General features: G+C 42.1%; 2 protein-coding genes across 2 annotated transcripts in view; both read left to right on the top strand.

Moving 5' to 3' along the window:
- The window catches only part of CCND2 (cyclin D2), a 37,509-nt gene extending 32,122 nt beyond the window's left edge, over nucleotides 1-5,387 (top strand). The window contains exon 5 of the mRNA XM_065671990.1: nucleotides 1,134-5,387. Coding sequence (XP_065528062.1) covers nucleotides 1,134-1,289 — 156 coding nt within the window. The 3' untranslated portion in view covers nucleotides 1,290-5,387. The remainder of the gene's footprint in view (nucleotides 1-1,133) is intronic.
- Nucleotides 5,388-13,411: 8,024 nt separating this feature from the next.
- TIGAR (TP53 induced glycolysis regulatory phosphatase) lies at nucleotides 13,412-24,806 on the top strand. The gene is made up of 6 exons (XM_065671974.1): nucleotides 13,412-13,529; nucleotides 15,527-15,564; nucleotides 16,302-16,423; nucleotides 21,040-21,117; nucleotides 22,845-22,955; nucleotides 23,370-24,806. The coding sequence occupies exons 1-6, from the start codon at nucleotides 13,498-13,500 to the stop codon at nucleotides 23,826-23,828; spliced, it is 840 nt and encodes a 279-aa protein (XP_065528046.1). The 5' UTR covers nucleotides 13,412-13,497; the 3' UTR covers nucleotides 23,829-24,806.
- Nucleotides 24,807-24,892: the final 86 nt, after the last annotated feature.

The raw sequence follows: 24,892 nt of genomic DNA, 5'->3' as shown, positions 1-24,892 counted from the left end.
ACTCAGTTATACTCTCACAGTCCCAAAACACTGCAGGTAATTGGCGTTGTGTTTGTACAGTTATGGCTTGGGTTTTCTTTTTTGGTTTCTGCTATAACCAACTGTTTCTCAATGTTTTCTCACAACCGTTTTTTTTTTTTTTTAATAACCATATTATTTGGTCTTCTAGCGTATTATCAAGAATGTGGAACATCCCATAATACTTTAACACTCATCTTCTTTGTCGCTGTGTATGGTTTAAATGTCTTGAGTACTTTGCATTTCTTTGTTTCTACTTCATGTTTTATCGTAGGACTCCTACAGGGTTGTGTTGCTATGCTGTATGCTACTCTTTCTCCAAGTGTTATGTAGTATAATTTTAATGTAGTGGTCTCAGAGGCTTGGTTGCATGTTTTTGACTTACATGTTTTTCTAGTATAGAATCATAGAATGGTCAGGGTTGGAAAGAACTTTAAAATCATCTAGTTCTAACCCCCCTGCCATAGGCAGGGATGCCTCACACTAGACCGTGTCATCCAGGGCTCCGTATAACCTGGCCTTGAACACTGCCAGGGATGAAGCATTCACCACTTCTTTGGGCAGCCTGTTCCAGTGCCTCACCACCCTTACAGTAAAGAACTTCTTCCTTATATGCAAACTTCCCCTGTTTAAGTGTGAACCCATTACCCCTTGTCCTATCACTACAGTCCCTGATGAAGAGTCCCTCTCCAGCATCCTTGTAGGCCCCCTTCAGATGCTGGAAGGCTGCTATGAGCTCTCCACTCAGCCTTCTCTTCTCCAGGCTGAACAGTTCCAACTTTCTCAGCCTGTCTTCATACAGGAGGTGCTCCAGCCCCCTGATCATCCTTGTGGCCTCCTCTGCTCCAACAGCTCCATGTCCTTCTTATGTTGAGGGCACCAGAACTGCACACAGTGCTCCAAGTGGGGTCTCACGAGAGCAGAGGAGGAGAATCACCTCCCTTGACCTGCTGGTCACACTCCTTTTGATGCAGCCCAAGACAGAGTTGGTTTCTGGGCTACGCATGCACACTGAAGATGGGTCGTGTTCAGTTTCTTGTTGACCAGCACCCTTGAGTCCTTCTCCACAGGGCTGCACTGTCCACTAACAGATCCATTTGCTTTCTGCCCTCTAGGACTGCCTTAAAGCTTGTCAAGAACAGATCGAGGCGGTGCTAGTAAACAGCCTTAGTCAAGTCCGGCAGCAGCAACAGCAAAGCAATCCTTCTAAGACGGTGGATGAACTGGACCAGGCCAGCACTCCCACAGATGTGAGAGACATCAACCTGTGAGGACATCGGCACAGAAAGTCATGCTTGCTCCCCCAGCCCTTTTATTTTTGTTATTATTTTTAGAGTGATTTTTTTTTAATCTGCTCCCACATAGAACGTATTTAAAGCTCTTTTAGGTAAAAAAAAAAAAAAAAGTACAAAAACTGAATAATGAAAAGAAAAAAAAAGCATTTGGTGCCTGTGATGTTCTACAGAAGGGAATCCCACAATATATTTGGTAATTGCTATTTGATTATGTATCAGTGATATTAAATGCTTATAAAAGCATACAAAGTAGCTAGATAAATGTAAGCCTGCATTTGTGGGAACAAAGTAGAGTATACTTGTCTGTGTATTATGACCTAGTGCATACACCCCTTTTTTAGATTTAAGAAAGGAATCGTGTGTGCGATTTTATGGCTTGACTAGATTGCAAAGCAATAGAATAAGGGGTTTAGGGCAAAGTGGGAAAAGATCCCTGAAGCAATTGAACCATTTTGAATGCAGAAGAGATTTGCTGATCTGTCACCTCTGTTATTAGTCAGAAGTGTTTGTTGGATCTCTGTATGTTAGTTTTGTTTACTCTTGCTGTCTGTGGTAGCTGCTACCTAAGAAAGAAGATGCTTTATTTTGCCAGCCAGAAGAGCAGGTGTTTTTTTGTTGTTGTTGGGTTTTGTTTATTTTTCTTGGGGTTTTTTTTCAACTTCCCCCTCTCCCCTCTCAACTTTTCTACTTTTCCTTCAGAAATGGCTCATTTTAAACACAGCAGCATCTTTGGCAAAAGGGCAATTCCGATTACCCAACTGTGGTCCAGGCCAAAGTTACAGAGTGTTCACATTAGGTGGGGGAATACACCAATTCAATGAGACCACCTCCGACCTTTGGATTGCAAGATGCAGTGGGTCATCTGTGAAAAGCATTATATTCCTTTACAGTGCTAATGCTTCACATCAATGTTAACTTGTGGCAGCTCCTTAGCTTGGCCGTAAAGACATTTAAATGATGCTCTATCCATCTTCATTTTTAACATAACCTCACTGTGTTAAAGAAGATGAGATTGGGTTTGATCCCTCTTCCAGCTTCCCACCTTTCCCCATTGCCCCACACACGTTTTCAGCATTTCATTAACTTTATTGATCCATAGTGAGGGTTTTTGTAAACCATTTCATTCGAAAAGCACTTTGAAAATTGTTCCTAAGGGATTAAATGAGATGGTTTATGATGATTTTGCCAAGGAAAAAAAAAAAAAAAACAACAAAAAAGAAAGAAAAAAAGAGAAAAAAGAAAAGAAAAACTAAAGAAAAAAAGAGAAGTCACAAAAGCAAAGCATATAGCTTTTTATAGTCAATATTTTCCAGTATCTGGTGTACTTGGTTAGTTGCGGTGTTGCTGGAAATGCCAACACCTGCTTCCAATGACATTCCTGTCATGACATTCCGGATAAGAGCCTGACAATTTGTATTGTTCAGTGTCACAGAAGGATCTTAATACCACCTGCATGCTTATCTGTGGACAACGAAAGAAAATTGCTGGTGCAAAAGACACAAGTGGTAAACACCAAGGTGTACGACTTGGAGTTTGATTACAAAGGTGTATTCAGCGTACTTGAATTTATTTTTCTGCTCCATCTGTAACGAAGAGTCATTTAGATGGGAAAGGAGTTGGAGCAACTTGGTTTTCTTTTTTTTTGTCCCTTTTTTTTTTTTTTTTGCACAGTTGTATTAACAGTTTGCAAATATTCAGTATGAAGCTGTTGGTTGAAATGTTAATGTTTGCATTTTTAAGACAAAAATCCAGAAAGAACATGCTACTTCGAAGAATATTATATGAATGGACTCAGCCGTATTTGGCTAGATGAGGGTAGAAAATGGAGTAAGATTCTAAGGTTTTGTTGGGTTGTTTTTTGGGGGGGGGTTTGGTTTTGGGGAGTTTTTTGGTTTCATTTTGGTTTTTTTTTTTTTGCGCTGCTAAGAAGCTATGATTTGTTTCATTCTTATTCACATTAACAGTACTTAGCTGTATTGTTTCACTGAGTGTGCTGCTATTTTATAAACATTTTTATAATATATTATTTTACTGCTTAAATTTCAAATCCTGAAGTAGATGGTTAAGTGGAGATATGATGAGTTCTTTGATTTACTGGAAATGCCCTGTACAGTTTGGTTTTTTTTTTTTCCTAATAGCGTGTTCATGATCTTTTTTTCATTTTACTTTATTTTTTCCTTCTTTCTTTTTTTTTTTATTTTTCTTTTTTTTTATTTTTTTATTCCCTTCCTTCCTGGTCACATCCTGCAATGACGGTATACTTACCTCAGGTTTACTGGACAAAACAGAAATGGTTCCCATTTTCACAATACCTCACAACACAACAGCTTGGTTTTGTCCCGGGGCCCATGCTCTGGCCGCTCCAGGGAGGGGTTTGCAGGCAGCCAGGGCCCTGGCTCCCTTTTGGTCTTCTTTGGTATCCTTTTCATAGTGGAAAAAATGCATTGACTTTGACTCTCCACTGATGGCTTCGCAAGAGCAGATCCATGTTTCCCAACACCGGTGGTGGGGGCAGCCTTGTTCTCACCACCATCACTTCCCACCTTCATGTTCCACATTGGGAGCAGTTGAAGTTCTGCAGTACTGTCTCTTCTGGAGGACAGAAAATAGCTAATTTCGTGGAAGCAGGACTTGGGAGCTGCACACAGCATGTATGTGACAGATCAGATCATTCCCTGACAGCTCTCCTACGTTAGCAAACGGGGCTTCATAGGGAGGTGTGCCAGAGGGTCCCCAGACAGTGGAATGACTTCTCCATGCACTGGAGCTGTAGTGCGGCTGCCCGCAGCAGCCATAGGCACCATGTCCATCATGTTAGCATGGTTTGTTCCACTCTGTGCTGTAGGTTGAGTGTAGGTGCAAGTAATACTTAGGGTGCCTGCCCCTGCTCTTCATCCCACTTCCTGCAGTGCCCCAGTACCAAGTAGGAAACTCCTCCTGCAGCATTATCCCTCTGGGGCTCCACAGTGCTGCCAGGAGTGGGGGTGAGGTCTGCCACCGAGGTCCGCTCCTTGCACAGTGGTTGGAGGTGCAAGTTGTGCTGGAACGGAGCCCCAGTCCCTTGCAGGGACCTGGTGGGTCTGTGTAGATCACCACCAGGGCTAAGAGTGCATTCAGAAGATCCTAACGGCCTAGTTACACTCAGAAGCAAGCTGTATTTGAAGTCTGGAAAACCTACAAGTTGACCATTTTCACACTAGCCAACTAAGTAGAAACACTGCGTAGTGCTCCTGCTTAGCAGGTGGTAAAAAAAAGCATATTATTGCAAATGAGGTGTGAAATTTTTCTCCCTGTACCGAAGAAATCGTAAACCTTCCGACTGATTAATTCAAAAAACAATGATGCTGATTATACCTTCACAAATACCAAAAGGATTGGCAGTTACTAACAGCATTTCTCTCCCACATTCCTATTGATGGTACTTTGATGATCTTCCCCTCTCTCCCGTTAACTGCAGTGTAGGAGCACCTTGTAAGCTATTTATTTATATCCCCAACGTGCTTGTGAAAAGAGAAAAATACTATTAATCCCAGTTCAGTGTCAATGATTTGTGCTGGCATAATTGGAGGGCTCTCAATTACTCCCCAAACCACCTGGCCACTGGATTTTTTCCACTATGTTCCATACCATGTTCTCATGTACCTCAGAAATCACTCTCAGTTGCACAGTTTCTGTTCTCAAACTTTGGTTTTGTTTTTTTTTTCTTTTTTTTTTTTTTGTTTTTGTTTTTGTTTTTTTCTTCATTGAGTGTGATGCCATATCAAGTCAACGTTATTCTCTCACAATGTGCTCTTTAAGAGGTGTGGATGTTTATATGGTCAGGGGATGCTAGAAAGTGCGGTAGTAGACATGATCAGTGTAAACAAAAGTATTTAGAAAGTACGCGAGGTTGTTTTCGATGGATAAGACTCTGATAACAGTGTAGTCTCGATTACCTTTTAAAAGGTCTTCTTTGTTCAGTGTTGTCATTTTTATTAATAACCTGTTGTTTTGACTAGTTTAAAGATGGTTCTAAGAAAAGTGTTTTGGCGGGATTAGGTATGCAGTATGGACAATAAACTCACCTTGACCTAAGTCTGTCTGTCTTGGTTTTATTCATTCAGTGCGAAGATGGTACAAAAGAAGATCGGATTCTAAAGTCTCTGATCTAGGTAGATGGTGTTAGCAGGCATATAAAACGTGAACTCTTGAATGCTGCAGTCTCAGAAACAGTTTTCCTCTAAAACATAGCTCGTTGCCTGCTGGGTAGGAAAACCCTGGCATGTTTCTTCTGTGAAATGACCCCATGAGATTCAAGGAGAACAAAATCCTAAAAATCGTAAATTGCTGGATTAAAACAGTTTGTGGAAATTAAACTGAGCTGGTGGAAAAGTCCTCGTAAGTACATGGAGCGCACGTTTTTGCCACTAACTGAAACACTGTTGTAATCTCCAGTCAGGTACTTGTTGCATTTAAATACTACTGCAAAAAAAAAAAAAAGAAGATACTGTTTTTCTTTCTATGAGCTTTGGGCAAACTGTGAATAAAAGGAGAGGGATTTGTGGTGAAGCCAGCAAGAAGAGCTGAGCCTCCAGGTGCAGAGGTTCCTTTCTCAGCCTGTGGCCAGGTCAAAGGATGCTCACACTCTCCCTCTCCTGCTTCCACATCTTCTGTTTGTGAATGCTTGCTGTGAAGTGACCAGCCTCCCATGTGGTGTGCTCAGCCTGACCTCAGTGTCTCGCCTTGTCCACTGCCATCTTCTACTGAGTTTCAGGCCTTTGGGCACCCCTGGGAAGAGGCAGTGAGGGATGGAGAGGTGTTTGGGCAGACACACTGGGGAAAAAAGTAACCCCATAATAAACTGAATAATACAGCCAAAACTAGAGAAATGAAAGAAAAACAACAACAAAAAAAAGGGGGGGGGGGGGAGGGGCAGAACAGGGGAAAAAAAGATGTAATGAACAGCAAGGAGAAATACTCGAAAAACACGTATTACAAACATGAATAAATATATGAGCAAAATTAATACGTATGAACAAATAGAAAAAAGCCATGGAGGGATAGGAAATACAACCTAAATCATGAGGCTGAGAGTCCTCTAAAAACTCGGGACTAGGCAAAGTCTGTCAAGACTTCCCTGCAAAGTGATGGGTTAGCCTCATACTTCAGAGGCTGACCGCACCAAAGGTGGAGATTTTAAAGCATAACAAGTCCACGTGTTTCTCTGGCCACCATGTAACAACATGACCTGCAATCTGCAGCATTTCATAGGCATAACTTTGATCCTTTGAAGAACTGGAACTTGTCAGGGTTCCAGTTTGTGATTTAAAGCTCAAAGGGGTACTCCTCGACCTAATTTCAGGTTTTAGGGGATTAACTCCTTTCCCACTATAGTGTCACCGATAGTCACCCAGGAACTACATGGATGTGCTCCACAGCTTTGTGTTTTAAGAGGTTTTACTAAATACAGATTTAGCAGAAAAGAGATTTTGTCATTTAAGTAAGTGTATGTGGATATAGGGCGCAGAAGCTAAAACTGAGATTAATTGGACAACAGCCTGTTCCCCTCCTTTAAAGAAAGCTGGCTGAATGCAGAGAAGCCACATACAATAGGGTTAAGTTCCATTATTATGTGGCCTGTGAAATCGTTTTGTATTGTCATCTTCTTGACCATCTGCAAACAATTTCTGCCCATCATGATCCTACACTTTACATAAAGGACAGCCTGAGGATTTTAAGGAGGGACAACATAGCAAAATCATGCTTTAAAACAACCGCATGCTGGACTGACTTTTGTATGTAAGAAAACTTCCAAGGCGAAGGAAAAAAAGCTTTTGCACTGAGATTCCAGAACAACCAACCACCACCACACAATTGCTCGGTTTTCCCAATCTCAGTATACGAGTTAGGTTATGTTTTATTTGGTATTTCCCAAAATCTTTCTGTAGAGCCTAGAAACGCAGTTTATCTTCTAAGCAGGGAATTTTCCTGTGTGTTTCAAAGGAGGTATCCTTAATGCTTGTTTTAAGGAGTCTCTTCAACCATTTCTATTGCAATTGCTGTATTTTTTAATTTGTCCATGAACTGCGTAGCCACTCTTCATTCTGTGCTGCTCTAAAAAGGCCAAATTCCCTATGAACCTCATGCAACCAGCACAAGCAGAATGAAATTCTATCCCTGCTGGAGACAGTGGGAGTTCCACTGTTGACTTTTCATAGGTTTAATAATTTTCCCACCAGCTGCAGTTCACTCTTGTGCCGTACTGTGAATTACCAGTCACATCAATAAATGTAAAGCTGATGTAAAGGCAGGTAGAGTTTCTGCTAAGTCTGGCCAAGTAATTTCCTTTTTTTTTTCACCAGGAAAAATAAGGATTTTGGTGCCAAGAGGTTTGAGAGGTGGGGGGTCCATCTTTCTCAATATGGTGTTAACACTTGAGCAGTATATTGGTGCTTCAACTTCCTGAACTCCCAAGGTCACTGAAGCTCACTGTCTCCGGTCACGGCCCATCAGTCGCCTGTACTCTGCCTGGAAGGATGCTCAGGAGGATGCGTAAATGATGAGCATTTTTAAACATACTATAACTAACTCAAATGTCCTGTGGGTAAACAGTGGGAGAGACAAAGCATATGAAACATATGGCCTGCTTAATGGTAGTGGAGATAATAAGGTAGAAAACGTGTATTTTAATCTTATATTTCAGGGGGAAGAAACAGACCAGGAAAGCATATGGCTTTGCTCGTGCAGGCAAAAACTGCTCATACACTTATACCCTTCTGTAGCCCCTTGCAGGCATAAGCATAGAGTAGCTGCATTCAGTCTTTGGAGAGCTGTATTAGAGCCTTCTCTGTGCTGTTTGCAAATCGAAGCCAGCCAGCTGGCACAAAAGGAACCAGGCTATGCTCTACTTCTTTGCCCCCCACAGCACACTGAATCACTTCTCCCAATTAAGGGAAAGTTTATTTTAACAAGACTTTGGGGATCCCTTCAGACCTTTGGACAAAGCTAGCTGTACCACAGTTACTTTGTACCTCCTTGAAAGATACAAAAATCCACACTCTTTCATTTTTCTTAACATAATGGTATATTAAATATATAGGTATGTTATGGTGCATGGAGACCTCACAGCAGCCTTCCAGTATCTGAAGGGGGCCTACAAGGATACTGGAGAGGGACTCTTCATCAGGGACTGTAGTGATAGGATGCAAGGTAATGGGTTAAAACTTAAACAGGGGAAGTTTAGATTGGGTATAAGGAAGAAGTTCTTTACATTGAGGGTGGTGAGGCACTGGAATGGGTTGTCCAGGGAAGCTGTGAATGCTCCATCCCCGGCAGCATTCAAGGCCAGGTTGGACAGAGCCTTGGGTGACACTGTTTAGTGTGAGGTGTCCCTGCCCATGGCAGGAGGTTGGAACTTGATGATCTCAAGGTCCTTTCCAACCCTGACCATTCTGTGATTCTATGATTCTGTGATATTTAAAGTGGTTCTCAAAGGTGATTTGCATTTCAGCCGTGTGCAGCTGCACAGGCATCACAACATTTTTACACCAAAAGGGGTGTGTGGCAGTTGATGTTGCTGCTGATGCAGACAACAGTGAAAACTAGAAGGGGTCTTAGTACAGACACTTGTCAGGGAGAATACCAGGCTAGCACTCAGGTGGGCTTCAGGTGCACTGTGGGGAAGGGCACCCCTTGCTAGCAGATACATTAAATCAAGACCTGTTAGGCTTACAAATGAAGGTGAGTAAAGCTGAGGTATTTATGCATAGGTGTGAGATCTGTATGCAATATGCCTGGCATGAGGGGCTGCTCTGAGTTTTGTTGCAACCTGCTAGAGAGAAAGAAAGGAGCTGATGGGAAGAGTAAAAAAAATTAAAGGGTACGGGGGAAATTACTGTCTCCTTAAATGTCTGTCCTTCTGTGGAAATGATGTGATGATAGCTCTGTCTTGCTATTGAGTTTTCTCTAAAAATAAACTGGGATGCTATTTGAGCTCTTCCAAAACATAACATGCAGACACTACATGAAGAATTAGGACAGAGTGGTGAAGGCAAGAGAGAAAGGTCAGTAGACTGGCCACATTTGGAGCTGCAGCTCCTCAGATTACTTGGTAATGCTGCTTAGAGCAAAACCTCTTGGTTTGGCTGGCAGGAAACTAGCAAGCATCCCTGAAGAGCAGCAGAATGACCTTTCTGATGGCTAGGGTTTCAGAACTCGAACGGAACTGTGAGTGGGACATAACAGGCTAGGGGATGAGGAATTAATTCAGGATTAGAAAAGAAAGGCAACCATCATCAAAAGAAGCGTGACCAGCAGAGTGAAGGAGGTGATCTTGCCCCTCTACTCTGCTCTCGTGAAACCCCACTTGCAGCACTGTGTGCAGTTCTGGTGCCCTCAACATAAGAAGGACACGGAGCTGTTCGAGCAAGTCCAGAGGAGGCCACGAGGATGATCAGGGGACTGGAGCACCTCCCATATAAAGACAGGCTGAGGAAGTTGGGGCTGTTCAGCCTGGAGAGGAGAAGGCTGCATGGAGAGCTCATAGCAACCTTCCGGTACCTGAAGGGGGCCTATAGGGATGCTGGGGAGGGACTCTTCATAAGGGACTATAGTGACAGGACAAGGGGTGATGGGTTCACACTTAAACAGGGGAAGTTCAGGTTAAGTGTAAGGAAGAAGTTCTTTACTGTAATGGTGGTGAAGCACTGGAACAGGTTGCCCAGAGAAGTTGTAAATGCTCCATCCCTGGCAGCATTCAAGGCCAGGTTGGAGGTAGCCTTGGGTGACATGGTCTAGTGCGAGGTGTCCCTGCCCATGGCAGGGGGTTGGAACTGGGTGATCTTAAGGTCCTTTCCAACCCTAACTATTCTGTGATCCTGTGATTGTTACCCAGCACACCCAAACAACATTTCCTCTCAGATGTTCCACCTTCCACAGGCTCAACCTCTTTGTTTCCCCACAAATTTTTTATTTTGATTTCTTTGGATTTGCTTCTTACCCATGACAAAGCACGGATCTTTCTGAAGTGCTCTGATGGCATCAGTTTATTTCCCCGGTTTAGGTATTAAGGCTTGTCCTGACGTTAAAGAAACTTGTAACAGAAATCCGTAAAATCTGGATGTGATTCTGCTCGATGGCTAGCGGCAAAAGATCAAATGCGTAATCTAAGCGAGATGCACAGCTTGTTGAGTGGGAAACCTGGCTAGGACGGGACGGTAAAGCCCGAGGGTGCAGGCTGCCGGAGCGCCGCTAGATGACGGTAACGCCTCTCCTACCACGGCAGCTATTCCGGGCCCTGCTCCGGGAGCTGCCGGGGTTTCCCACGCCGCTGGGGAGGAACGGTGTTCAGCTGCACTTTCCCACTGCTCCAACGGCTCACCTGAACGCCTGCATCAGCCAGAAAACCTGCAACCGTGACTTGCGCTCTTTTACACTTGGGGGTTTGGGCAAACTGGTCTAAAGTGCGGCTACAGGAGCACACAGAACTTTCTGTTCAGCGGAAGAGGCACACGGGGATGGCTCTGCTCCCACTTTGCAGACCGTGTATCACACTGAAAACCGTCTTAACAATAACTAAACGCTTTCCTAAAGTTGCTTTTCCATAAAAGCAGCCGTTGCAGTTGCCACAAAGGTATTGCACAACTGCGTTCTGCAGCCTGTCTGAGTTGAGAACTGTCCACAGCACAATCTCTGCGTTAGGATTCGACCAACTTACATATTTCTGCATGACAGCGCATCCTTTAGGGCCACACTACTTGGGGAGAGGAGTGAGGGAGAAAAGTGATGAGGAAATTTGGCCCAGGTTTCTGCTGGGCCGGTGTTACTTGTAGGAGCAGGAAGCAAGATCAGATCCCAAATGACAAGTAGGCAGCAGGGAATATAGCCCAGGTAAGGATTTCAGGTTTGTGCTAATTGCCAGCTGATGTTTCATGGAGACTAAATAACTGCCCTGTATCAATGATACCATCTAATGGTAGTGACATGTCACCTGTATGATGATGAGTTTACTAAATAGTCAACATTACTCGAATATAAAATATTTATTAGGAAAAAAAAAATCCTCACTCAAAAATGTTTTATTTCCAGCTTTACAGAAGCTTTTTCTTCCTAAAATGACTTTGTCAAAATACTGTTCCTCATCTGATGAGCTTCTGTGCTCATTTTAGTAGTTGTCCTTTGTAAATGCTTAGTTTTAGTGCGTCAGTTTAAAAACCAGCCTCATGAATACAGGCTTGATGTGCTACAGCAGATCTGAGAAATGACTGAGGAAGAAGAAATGAAAAATAAGAATGTAAACGCTCAGGGAAAAATATGCATATGCTATGAAGATGAAGACAGGGGCAAAGATAAGAGGACTGAACAATGGAAAAGGGAAACATGATCTAGTAGCCAAACCATGAGGCCATTAAGCCAGAAGCTGCAGGCCTTTTGAGCTGTCTTCTCACAAACCCGAACTGTGGGACTTCAGACAAAGCCTCTTTAACTTTTGCCTGAAGGGCCATCACTTTTGCAGAGGGATCTGTATCAAAATGTGCACTTATAAGAGTACGGACACACCGTTGGCTCCTATATATTTCTTGTCCTTCGAAAGCACACTTCAAACGCAGCTGGGGTCTTATCATCCCAGCAAAACACAGTTGTTTTTAATGGTGATACAACAGGTCAGAGCTGAGTCATTTGGCAATGGCTGGTTCAGAGACCAGACATGCCACTGGTCTCACCCTTTGAAAATGTCAGCTCTGAAATCCATGGAGGAGAGGCACTGCAGAAATACAAGGTTACGCCACTTTGCCAAAGGAAGATAAAAGGTGAATGAGACAGACAAGCTGTTGCATTAAATGTTTAATTTAGCATCTGTTTTAAACTGCTATCAAATGAAACAAACATGTTTTAGTCTTCACATTCAGAATGTGCTTGGTGTTAAAGCACAAACCACTTTCAAAATTAGATCAGATCTCTGGGCAACCCAGAAGAATGTCTCTGATTTTTACATAGCCTTTATTCCATCTGGTGGTGAAATCCTAAAGGAAATACACCCAGCTATCTGACCAACTAATTGGTTAATCAGACTGCCTGTAACCCATAAAACTTGAGCTTTCTGAAAGGAAAAGGATGATTTGTGGCTGCTCCTTCTGTTACTTTGTCCATTTTACCAGCAGTGATTAATTTCATAATGCTATTATTTAATACTAGCAATTGGGTCATTTCTCTCACTGTATACTAGAAAACACCATGAGCAAAATGATTAAAGTATTAATTTTACATGGTACTTTCTTAGTTCCTGTGTGGTATTATAGCTCCTTGGATATTTTTGTTCACCCTTACACGACTTTCCCATTTCTTGCCCTGATTTTTGCAACCATAAAATACATATTATGTGTTATTTATTCTGCATCAATACCGCAGTGAAGATATGCTTCATTTCCTAAATATCAACCATTTGAATCCTTTGTATTTTTGGACAGTAGAACTTTTCCTGAGGTGAATGTTGTATTTGCGTTCAGGGAAACATCCTCTCTGCTGTGTCCTTGCAGTTTGTGGATGTGTTTTTTCACGCATCTTCGAAAACGGTAAGTGGGGAGGAACAGCAAAATAAATGTCTACTTTTGTAAGACTTCTTTCTTGGGTTTTTCTTTCGCTCTGCTTTTTCACTCTCACTAGGGAAAGTAAGATTCTGAATGTCACATCACAGCAAGTGAAAGCAGCATCCCCCTGCTCACCCAGAAACTAATGCGTAAGTAACAAGAGCGTCAGCTACAAAATGCAGATGGTCTCGTATCTTCCCACGTACGCTGTCAGCCGGCGCAGGGAGCATACTGCTAGGCAAAGGAAGAGAGCTGATTTATTGTACCTAGCTCGGGCGCCCGCTTTGCTCCCGAGTCGGAAAACACCACCCCGGTACGGAGGGGGTGCAGGTGCTAGGTTTGCTTTCCTTTCTCCTCCCCGCGGCTCCTCTCTGTTACTACCCCAGTCTGGGCCGGGTCCAGAGAAGGGCACCGAAGCCGCCCCCAGCGCGGCCGAGTTTCGCGAGGGAGTGCCGGCGGGAAGCAGCTCCGCGAACCGGCACCTCCGGAGAGACCCCGCCCCTCCCGCCGCCGCGCCGGGGCGGGGCCGTGACGTCACCGGCCGGCGTGAGGGGCCGGGCGCCGCAGTGCGGGGTGCAGCGGGGCCGGGCCGGGTTTTTGCGTACCGGTGAGGCCGCGCCATGGTGCGCTTCGGGTTGACCATCGTCCGGCAGTGAGTATCGCGACACCCCCAGCCCCGCCGGCTGCCTTAACCGGCTTCCCCTCTGCCCCCTTCCCCTGACGGGACGGGCTGTGATGTCAGCGGAGTTCCGGTCCTCCTTTCCGACCCCCCGTCGTCCCTCTGGCGCACTCGGCTGCCGTCAGTCAGTCAGTCAGGCTGGCTGGCTTGGCCGGCGGGATGAGCGCCGGGGTGTCCCGTGAGGGAGCCGGGAAGGGGGCCCAGGTGGCCCTGGGGCCGGAGGGGCTGGCTCGGAATGGCCTGGGTACGGCCTCTGGCGTTACCGCTGCTGCCGGGGTGCGTGAGCCCGCGGTGTACGCTGCAGTTGGCCGGACAGGTGAAGCCGCTTCGGTGCAGTTTGGTGTTGGTGAGAGTGCGGGGTTGTACGTAGCATCAGTAAGCACTATTTGGGAATGCTCGGGTGGCTGCTCTCGAGACCTTTCTCCTGCCACAAGGTCTCCGGGTGGGCAGGCTGCTCGTTTAGGAGCGGTAGTCCTCACATTTCTGCTGTGGAACATTAAAGAATTGGCGTTTGTGACTTAGAATCACAAAATAGTTAGAGTTGGAAAGGACCTTAAGATCATCCAGTTCCAACCCCCTTGCCATGGGCAGGGACACCTCACACTAAACCATGGTGCCCAAGGCTCTGTCCAACGTGGCTGTGAATGCTGCCAGGAATGGAGCGTTCAGAACTTCTTTGGGTAACCTATTCCAGTGCCTTACCACCCTTACAGTGAAGAACTTCTTCCTTATATCCAATCTAAACTTCCCGTTTAAGCTTGAACCCATTACCCCTTGTCCTGTCGTTACAGTCCCTGATGAAGAGTCCCTCCCTAGCATCTTTCTAGCCCCCCTTCAGATACTGGAAGGCTGCTATGAGGTCTCCACACAGCTTCTCCAGGCTGGACAGCCTTCACTGAAGTTACTGAGTTTTGCCTTCAGGCTGCAGTGGATATTGACAAAGATTTGTAGTCAACTAGGCTGAATAGCTCCAGTTTCCTGCAGCTAGCAGTAATTAACTGTCTAATTTTTAGTAAAGCTAAACTTTTTTTCTCCTTTAGCATAATATATGCTGAAAGTAGCTGTCAGGACATGGGGCAAGCCTAAAGAATTAAATTGCTTCCCCTTGTGCAGGGGTCTAAAGTATACTAAAATACAGTGATATATCTTAAGGGTACTGGCCTTCTGTGGTCAGTTACCTATTTGGGGCTCATCTTGAGGACTGTCCACAAACCCTTGTTGATGGCTGTCTGTGTAAAAACCAAGTAGAGCATTTGGCCGTAGTACTGCAAAAACTTAAGCATGTGACATTTCAGTCAGGTGAGGGGGTTCAGCAAAGTCAGCATGCTTAACTTTGTTCATGTGAAGTTTAGTCGTTAGACTTTCCCTCCCTAAATAAGTCTGCACATAGTTTCAGTCACGGTTCTCATGAAATACTGTCAATTAACGGTTTTCAAGGTAGAATATTCATAAAGAAGGTGATGTTCATTCTACTAGTTTTTCTACAGCTCTGGCTTGTTATGCTCTTTCTTCAAGGTGTGCAGCCTGCTCTGCTGCTGTCTTTGATAATCTCTTGAATTGGCTTCCCTTTAAACTGCAGAGGTCCAGTTGGTTAGCACAAATTTTTTATAAGAGGGCTCTGGAGTCTTCCTGCAACTTCTCTCTCTCCAGCATGGAGGTGTAATTGTACTAGATGCATTATGCTGCATTTATGATAAATTTAAGAAATTACTTCCTTTTATTCCAGGTAGGTTTGTCTTAGTAAATATTGAAGGCATGATTGGGGTTGACCACCTGAAAATATGGGGTGATTTTTTTGTTGTTTAAAAGTCTTCAGATATGTGTTTTTGAAAAGAGGCTGTGCTGTATTATATCTCATTTTTCATATCCAGACTCTGCTGTCTCTTGTTGGTGCCTAATACAATAAAGGTTTTGAACATTCAGCAAAATCATGGTGAGTTAATTTTTTTTTTGTTTATAATCTCTTTCAGTGGCGAAACAAGATACAACAAAGACAAGATACTGCAAGGTTAGTATCAGTTACTCTGCGAGCTTGTTAGAGGTGGAAAATAATTCTTCCCTGCAAAATGTGAAATCCTGCAACCAATTGCTGAAACGTTAAGTATTATTATGGAATAATATTGTAAACCTTAACAGATGTTATTTGTAAGCCAGGACATTAGCTTGATAGCTTTACCACTGTCAACTACATACCGCTATCAACTGCATGCAGCTATGAAGGTTCGAAGTTGATCTCCACAGAATATCAACTAATGACTTGACTCTCCCATGTGCATGTATTTTTTTCCATAAATGTATTTTAGTATCAGCAGCATTATCCCAATTGTAATGTTCTTTTTCTTATTTTACAATCAACAAATCTGTTTATAACATTTCAATTTCAGTTGTGAGGCACCTCTTGCAGGAAGCCTACCAGTGACATTCTAAAAAAGGACAAATGTTTTGAAATGACTGCTCATGTTTAGAAAATGTATGTCTCTGTTTAATGTTTAAATTTGTCATATGTATACATTAATATAAATATCAGTAAAGATCCTTCTGTCTTCTTAGTCCGTACTCCCACTTCTGTCATCTGTGTGACAGTTTATGAAAGGCCAGAGGAACAGTGACTTTTACCAGAGGTTGAGTTTGCTGAAGGAGAAGGGTTTTATCATGACTGAGCAGATTCTTTATTGCTGCTGTGCTTGCTCAGCTAAATGATCAAAAATTTGCATGTCTTAATGTTGATGGGTTTTTATATTTTAGGTCAAGGAGTGGATGAGCCGCTCTCTGCAACTGGTTTCAGACAAGCAGATGCTGCTGGTTTGTTTCTCAGTAATGTGAAGTTTACTCATGTCTTTTCAAGTGACCTCCTTCGAGCAAAGCAGGCAAGTGCTTTTTGGGGCAACTGAATGTAAATATTAGCTTCAGAATTTGGCATTTATTTGCTATTGATGATGCAAACAATAATACAGTGACAGAGAGCCAAAAGGTATTTTGAGGAACTTAGAACTGCAGTTTGAGTTTTGTAAAATTCAAGAAGGCCTCTGAGGAAATTTCAGTGAGAACAGCTCTGTTAGGAGCCAGTGAAGGCTACCTTGCTTTGCAGGATGTCTTGCAATGTTGTTCTAATGGATTTGCTGTTATTTTATATGGGCATAGGTTCTTACTAAAGGGACAATTGGGACTGAGAGGTAACACAGGCTGAAGTCAGTTTTTCTTTGAAGAAACAAAACAAATTTCCTGTGATATTGTTCTACTGTCTTATGCATTATGGCCGGATGCTGTGTCTTTCTGAGGAATGCAGACCAATATAGGCAAGATCAAGTTTTGCTGTAAATTCAGTGCAAGGATCATTAAATATGTGGAGAGGTTGGATTTGAGTAGATAGCACACCTCTCATCTTGATGCACTATTTTTGTAGGTTAATTAAAGAGGAAAAAAATGTTAATTACTGAATGGGATTACATGTGATTTTGTGTGCAAAGTTACAAAATGCTCAAAAACGTCAGGAAACAGCTTTGAAAGGTAGAGATTTTTGATCTCATGATCAGCTGTTGAAGGAAGGTCATGTCTCCTGTGGAAGCCCTGTCGTTAATTCTCTCTGCTGTGACTGATGCTGTGATTTCAGGAGAGGTGTAGGTTTCACTTCATTGAAACAAATAAGCAATTTTTGATAGCCCTGCTGGTTGCTTGCCTTTTGCTCCATTGTCCTGCTACAAAAAACTGCGAAGCCTTGATGTAAACCAGATCCACAAGATATAGCTTAAATCACCTTTTTTCCCTTAAAACGTGGATCATCAACATTAGTCAACAGTTTTGCAGCACAGTCCCATGAACTGCTCTAGCAGCACAACTTAGGCAGAAAGCAAACTAGAGAGACAGGAAAAGAGTAATGCAATAATTGGGTATTTTAAAAATGACTAATAAATGCCTGATAAGTCACTTTATTTGAGTGTGTGAATGGCAGCGATGATATTTAAAAACATTACAGTACAGTTCTGGTGTCCTCAGCATAAAAAGGACATGGAACTGTTGGACCAAGTTCAGAGGAGGGCCACAAGAATGATGGAGCACCTCCTGTATGAAGACAGGCTGAGAAACTTGGGGCTGTTCAGCCTGGAGAAGAGAAGTCTGCATGGAGACCTCATAGCAGCCTTCCAGTATCTGAAGGGGGCCTATAAGAGTGCTGGAGAGGGACTCTTCATTAGGGACTGTAGTGATAGGACAAGGGGTAACAGGTTAAAACTTAAACAGGGGAAGTTTAGATTGGATATAAGGAAGAAGTTCTTTACTGTAAGGGTGGTGAGGCACTGGAATGGGTTGCCCAGGGAAATTGTGAATGCTCCATCCCTGGCAGTGATCAAGTCCAGGTTGGATGAAGCCTTGGGTGACATGATCTAGTGTGAGATGTCCCTGCTCATGGCAGGGGGGTTGGAACTAGATGATCTTTAGGTCCTTTCCAACCCAAACTATTCTATGATTCTATGGTTCTATTAATAGTGCTTTATAATGTTCATGGGACTCTGTGCTATGTGCCTGCCTTAGGGGAATTGTTTTTGAACACTCAGCCACTTGAGAGTGAGCTTGTTAATTTTATTCCTTACTTTAGAGACAACTGTTTCCATGAGAAACATTTGTACGCTCATAGTGTAGAAGACAGACCTGAATTTGTCCTTTGCAAAAAGGAAGTGTATTTTGCTATTTTTTTTTTACAAGCTAGCCAGACTTTGCGGAAGCTTTTCAAAGTTGGGCAAACCTGCAGTTCCCATTTGCTTGGAACTCACTTTTTTTATCATCTGCAGATCTACGAGGAGGTGTCCTTTACTACACTGTCACTTTGTCCTGGGTTTAGCAGTAGCAGTCATTTTTTCTCCTTAGTAGCTGGTGCAGCGCTGTGTTTTTGACTTTTGGTATGGGAACAGCGCTGATAACACCAATGTTTTTAGTTACTGCTCATATGTTTAGTCTGACCAAGGGCTTTCTGAGCCTCATGCTCTGCCAGGGAGGACGGGAAGCCGGGAGTTAGCAGAGACAGGACACCTGACCCAAACTGACCAAAGAGGTATTCCATACCACAGCATGTCATGCTGAGGATGTAACTGAGAGTTACACGGAAGGGCTAGTTCACTGCTGGGTGTGGTGAGTTACCGGTCTGCTGGTGTTGAGGTGTTGTATTCTCTTCCCTTGTTATTTCCTTTATCATTATTATTATTGGTGGTAGCAGTAGTGATTTGTGTTATACCTTAGTTACTAAACTGTTCTTACTTCAACCTGTGGGAGTTACATTCTTTTCGATTCCCCTCCCCATCTCTCCAGGAGCAGGAGGAGGGCAAGAGTGGGGGGAGTGAGAGAGAAACTGCATGGCTCATTTATGGCTGACTGGGTTTAAACCACGACACACTTAATAGCTCAAGTGTGAGAGGAATGTGTAAGTTCCCTTGCAAAAGAAATAAAAAATATTTTTTAAAGAAACTGTTAGTGATAAAGTTTACTTTTCTTGCAAAGTCTGCATCAGCTGTAGTCAGGTTGTGCAGTGGTTACTGGAACCAGCAGTGGTATGCAGTCCTCTGGCTACTGGCCGTGGCTAACAGCTGAACATGCAAGACTGAGCAGGATAGGAGAAAACTGGGATGTGTGCAGAGAGAGTTGTACTGGCTGGGCAGGAACTCCAGGAGCTACAGGAGATGCAACATGAATAGATACAAGAAATACAGGAAGAGACTTTGCAGGGAAGCCAGCTTGAGAGACTAAGCCTAGAAAGGGGATCAGAGACTGGCTTCAGAAATCAGCAGTGCAGGAGAAAGCAGGACAGACCAGCAATGTGGAAATGCAAAAAGACTAGTTGGGCAGGCAAGGATGTTTTGTGAACACAGCAGAACTCCATAAGACTACTAAGCTTAACAGAGCATAACACCGAAGTCTGTAGGGGAATATGGGGCCTATGTGAGGTGCTAATGCTGTTGGGACAAGAACTCCGCAGTAGTGAAACCAGGTTCAGGACTGGGACAGGCTGGGCCCTGGGAAGGATCAGAGATAATCTTTTGAGTCTTTTCCATGTATGAAATGGGGCTAATATCCCTTCTCTCACTGTGGTAATGTGAAGATTCAGTAACGTTTCTGAAGCTTTATATTTTAGTACACGATGGCATAGGGAAACTATGAGGAAGTTAAGCTCTCGGAACATATTTTGGTTTCAGCAGAGTAAATAAGGCTTCATGTTTAATACTTGCAACTCAGAGTATGTATTAATGCTCAGTAGGTGAACACTGTCTGTTCTACGTAGTGAACAGGATCTCAGCCCTGGATAAATTTCAGAGTATTATCATACTATGAATAACTGTGTTATTCATATTTACAAGGAAGTATCTGAATTTTGATATTTTTCTGTGACAGAAATTTAAAGTTGCAACTTAAAGCCTTTCCTGAGCAATGCATTAAATAGGTCATAAAATCTTGTTAGTACAGCAAAGCTTTTTATTATTTGTCAGAATCCAAGGAGCCTTTCCAAAATGAGTCCCTTGAATGTCACTTTGTTTGGACATGGACATTTGCACAATACTTCCAGCTGATGTTACCAGTCAAAACTGGTATGTGAATCCAGTATGCTCTTCACACACTAGTGCATGTAAGAACAGGAGGAGGTTAGCTCCTGTGTCAGCTAGACAGGTGTGCGATATCCAACACATTAGAGCCTCCCTTAGGCAAAACTTTTTCCAAAGTGGTATCATATCATAATTTCTTAATCAGTCATTTTGCCCTCCGTGCACTCCCAAAATCATGTTTTCTTGGAAGGGAAAAAAAGATGTATAGTACAAGACTTGTCATCCTGTTAAGAGCAAACTAAGCCTTTTGGGTTTTCTGTGTCTCTTAGCCATGCCATCAAGAGGCTGATGAATACAATAAGCTAGATTTTTTTTTTTTTTCTCCTTTCAAGTATATCATGCAGTGCGTTTCTTGGAACAACTTCAGTTTGTTACAGCAAACATCATCCTGCCTCTTAACTGCTTCAAGAGTATTTGGTTTCTGAGTTGCCACTTGCCAGAAAGTAATTTCATTTGTTAGATGTTACTTTTCCTTTTGTGGTTGGATTAACTGATCAGTTTTTAGGAACGTACTGCTTGTGAATCTGACCTACATACTACAAAGAATGTGTTGGCATGATTGCTTTGTGAGTGGCAGTATGCTTGAGAGAAGATGTGGCTTTTATCCTGGTAAACCCCGTGCTGCTGTTCATCTTGCTGCACACCTTTCATAGGTGCTAAATGTCTTCAACTGTTCTGGGCTTTGAATTGTGAAAGAACTTTCAGAAGATGTAGGTTTTCTGCCTTTTATGGCCTGACGCAGCCTTATATCCAATTCTGACAGACTGCTAGCTGAAAACTTTTTTATCTTCGATTTTTGGGTCCTGCTAGTGTGATTGACATTGGTTGTGGTGGTCTAAGATGGTCTGGCTATCCCATGAGAAAACAGCTCATTGATGTGACTTGTATTCACTTTTTAGACTGCTGCTACAATTCTAGGAAAAAATAAGTTTTGCAGAGATTTGGAAATCAAGTGTGATGCAAGACTTCGAGAGAGAGTAAGTGCCAAAACAGTTTGTTTTAATATTGAACATTGAACAATTTGAAATGTAACTTGCTGCTGATGGATATCTTGGCTTATTAAATGGTAAATTTAATAGCGGAGAGCATTACTTGATGTATTTTTAATCACTGAAAACTGAACTCTTCACATCGGATATTGTAAATTGTTTGCAGAATTGTGAAGCAAAGCCAAAATGTAGTGATTAGTGCTGTAACTGTGATGCTTTAGTGATGCAAGTAAGGTAAGATTTACATGTAGAGGGAATTATCTTAAGTGTAATAAAAAGCTTAGCTGTTTTCTAACTCCATATGTAAAGTGTTAAAGATACTCTGTCTGCCTACCTTCTCCAGCCTGATGGCACAACTCAGTGTTGACTTTTCAGCTGTTTATACCTTTTCATTTGCACAAGGACTCCTGGAAAGCTTTCTTCTGTCTATGGAACAATCTTCTTTCCTGATTAGCTTCTCTGCCTGATAACATGCATCATGTACCTCCTGTCTGGTTTTAAGTATGTCTTGATAAGAATAAATTCAGATGCTGGCTGTTTACTGCTAATATGAACCACCCTTCAGATGCTACAGTTAGACTGTCAGCTGAATCTTAAATAAGGAAATGCTACAAAACCAAAAGTGGGATGGCATACTGCCAGCATGCAAATATGTGTTTTAAGGAGTGTAACATGACTGTAGCATTTCCTATTTGGATCTTTGTTGTCCATCAGAAATTCCAGTTCTTCCACTGAAATCAGCAAGTAAATTTCTCCCAAACTCCTTTAGTTGCTTTATCACCTGATAATTTAAAAAGATATTACAGTTTCTAATACAGAATTCTAGAAAGTTACGCTGTTATGCTTGTTTTCCCCTTTTATAGCACTTGTATGGATGTATAGAAATGCCAGTACAGTGTCTGCAGGGCACATGTTGTAAGTCACTACTCTATAACTGGAATTAAGTTTGAATTGCATGAAAGAAGCAAAGTCCTTTAAGAGAACATATGTCATTGATCCTATTAGGAAAGTTTTATTCTCCTGCCTTGCTTTCATGAGAGGAGTCTAGAAAAATAAGATTAGGATTTCATTTTTGGCAGTTTCAAGGCACTGAATTCTTCATATCTGTCTTAGTGTTCTTAAATTCTCAATATTTTGCTGTAGAGAAAGGGATTGAGAGGCTTAAGTAGATGTGTTTCAATGCTTCTAAATTCTGAAGACGTAATAAATTAATTGTTGTGGATATGCAGTTAGGTGCCATAATAAGTGGATAGTGAGATAGAAATCTAGAAAGCCCCAGTAATAAGTATGTGTCTGTATCCTAGTCATCAACATCAGGGTTTCTGGAATGTGCGTAACATTTGACAGTACAGTTTATCTTCATGTGAACAGCAACATACAAAGGTGTTTGCAATGTAGTGTCAGTTACAAAGACACTTGAATTTTGTATGCTAAGAATGAGTGTTGAAAATATACACATGCATACCAGCATATATATATATATATATATATGCACACACTTTGTGCATATATGTATGTATGCACATACATTTAGCTTAAATAGCAGATAAAAAAAGTTACCTCTTCCCCCAGTATTGGAATAAAATGTAAAAAGTAGTTAAGCCCGTGTGTTACACTTGAGAATCCATTAAAACAAAGCTCTTAAGAGATGTTTGCATTGAAAGTGGTATGGGAGACTTGATATATCTGGCTAAACCTTCTCTTGTTTCTTACAGAAATACGGTGTTGCAGAAGGAAGGCCTTTGGCTGACCTCAAGGCTATGGCAAAGGCTGCTGGAGAGCAATGTCCTTCATTCACTCCTTCTGGAGGAGAAACACTGGATGAAGTATGGTATTTATTTATTTCTGCCCTACTTTCAGTGCAGATGCAGCTATTGCATACGTACTTTGGAACATCTTATTGAGAGCTTATCCCAACTAAAGATCGTTATTTTATAAGCTAAAAATACTTGACCTGATTACAATGTCTGCCAAGTAGGGAATCTCTTTAGAACTATAGTATTGATTTTGAGATTGTCTCCTCATGAAGCTATCATTTGGAGAAGGATGATGGCAATTACTTCCAGTCTTGGCTTCAGAGGGCAGAGGAGTTTTTACAGCATTCAGTAACTTCACACTGATTTCTGAGACTTGTCTGTGATTAATGTTTGTCTTTTAACTGAAGTAGTTCCATCTCAGATTTCTGAAAGGCAAAGTCTCTTGCATTCTTCCCAATGATCTCTTCTAACCTTTCCCTGTAGGTAAAAGAACGTGCAAGGGATTTCTTTGAATTTCTGTGTCAGCTGGCTGTTGAATTGGAACAGAAGGAGCAAGATGTCCATGGTGCAGCAAGCAGAAACTCAGGAACATCTGAAGAACAGTTTGTTTTCCCTTGGACAAACCACTGCAGTGAAGCAGAACTTAGGTGTGATAACGGTGGAGTTTCTAAAATACTAGATGCCAATATATTAGTGGTGAGTCATGGAGCCTATATGAGGAACTGGATTGGTTATTTTGTTTCACATCTCAACTGTACTTTGCCATCAGATTTAACAAAGTCTCAGTTGTCTTCTGTCAGTCCCAACACAGGAGTTAGTCACTTTGTTATAAAACTTGAAAATGGAAATTTGTTAAAACCTGAAATCACATGTGTTTGTCTAAATCAAGATTCTCACTTAGTAGATGTGGGAGCTGAATGTGTAGCTCAAAAAGTCTTTTAAGACGGTTTGTAGGAGGAAGTGGTTCTAGATCATCATTATCCTGCGCTTGGAAAAGGTATCTGTAGTAAGTACTGGGATTGACTGGAGTTACTGACATTAAACTGCAAAAATGGAGACATAAAGCTGCTTACCGTCTTAAAATAACATGATTTGCATGGTCCTAGTGCCCAATATAAGTTGGCACTTGAGAAATAACACAAATGTTCTTTATGAACAGAAACTTAATACTTAGTCACTTGTATATCTACACCTACAGAAACTTCATTAGTCCATAATTATTTGGTTTTCTCCAAGGAAAAGAGTTGGGGAGGGGAATGGTACCTCAAAGATGAACTATACTGTATCATTGTTTTATTACAATATGTTATATTGTAATATTAAACATATATTGTCTTAAAATAACTTTTTTTGAATGCAATAGTATAACATAAAAAGGAGTATTGCTTAGTGGAAAAGGTTTGGTACAGAGTCGGGGAACATGTTCCTGGCTCTGGAGCTAAGTAGCTGTGAGACTCTGGGCAAATCTCTCTTCCATTTGTGAAGTGGGGACGATGATATACCTACCTCACAAGAGTATTTTGTAAGAAACCATTAGGGTTGTTGAGACCTCTGTTGAAGAGCACTGCACACGAACATAAAGTATTTATTTTTAACTGTAAGCAGGATGAGGAACCTCATGTGAACATAGTTGAAATAACAGGCTCTCTTCTGAGAAGGAACCTTATCAATAGGGTGAGTCGTACCTGACTGGAATCCTTTTGTCAATTGTAATCAGACACTTGATGGATGAGTAATTTTGCCTAGAATTAGGCAAGTTTGATTGCTGGATGACTGTAGTTGCTTTAGTACTGCATTCTTTCCCCACTGGGGTGTTTGAAGTGTGACTATCTGATTTATGTTATTTATGTCCACATACTTTTTCTTCATTTGCGTATTTTAAGCCTGTTTAAAAAATAAATTAAAGGCTTCTGAATAGAACTCCATTTCATCTGTATTTCTTTTGAGGTAAAAATCTTTGTATTAAATCTTTAATTTAATTAATTAATTAATTAAATTTAATCTTT

The sequence above is a fragment of the Lathamus discolor genome, chromosome 1 (genome assembly GCF_037157495.1).
Source record: "Lathamus discolor isolate bLatDis1 chromosome 1, bLatDis1.hap1, whole genome shotgun sequence".
Taxonomy (NCBI): Eukaryota; Metazoa; Chordata; class Aves; order Psittaciformes; family Psittacidae; genus Lathamus; species Lathamus discolor.
This window is presented reverse-complemented; position numbering and strand designations above follow the sequence as displayed.

What these genes read in the sequence shown, in the direction of transcription:
- TIGAR (XM_065671974.1), top strand. Translation starts at nt 13,498, where the DNA reads ATGGTGCGCTTCGGGTTGACCATCGTCCGGCA. An exon ending in GGGTTGACCATCGTCCGGCA is followed by an intron (nt 13,530 to 15,526) that starts GTGAGTATCGCG and finishes AATCTCTTTCAG; the next exon opens with TGGCGAAACAAGATACAACA. An exon ending in ACCTCCTTCGAGCAAAGCAG is followed by an intron (nt 16,424 to 21,039) that starts GCAAGTGCTTTT and finishes TTCACTTTTTAG; the next exon opens with ACTGCTGCTACAATTCTAGG.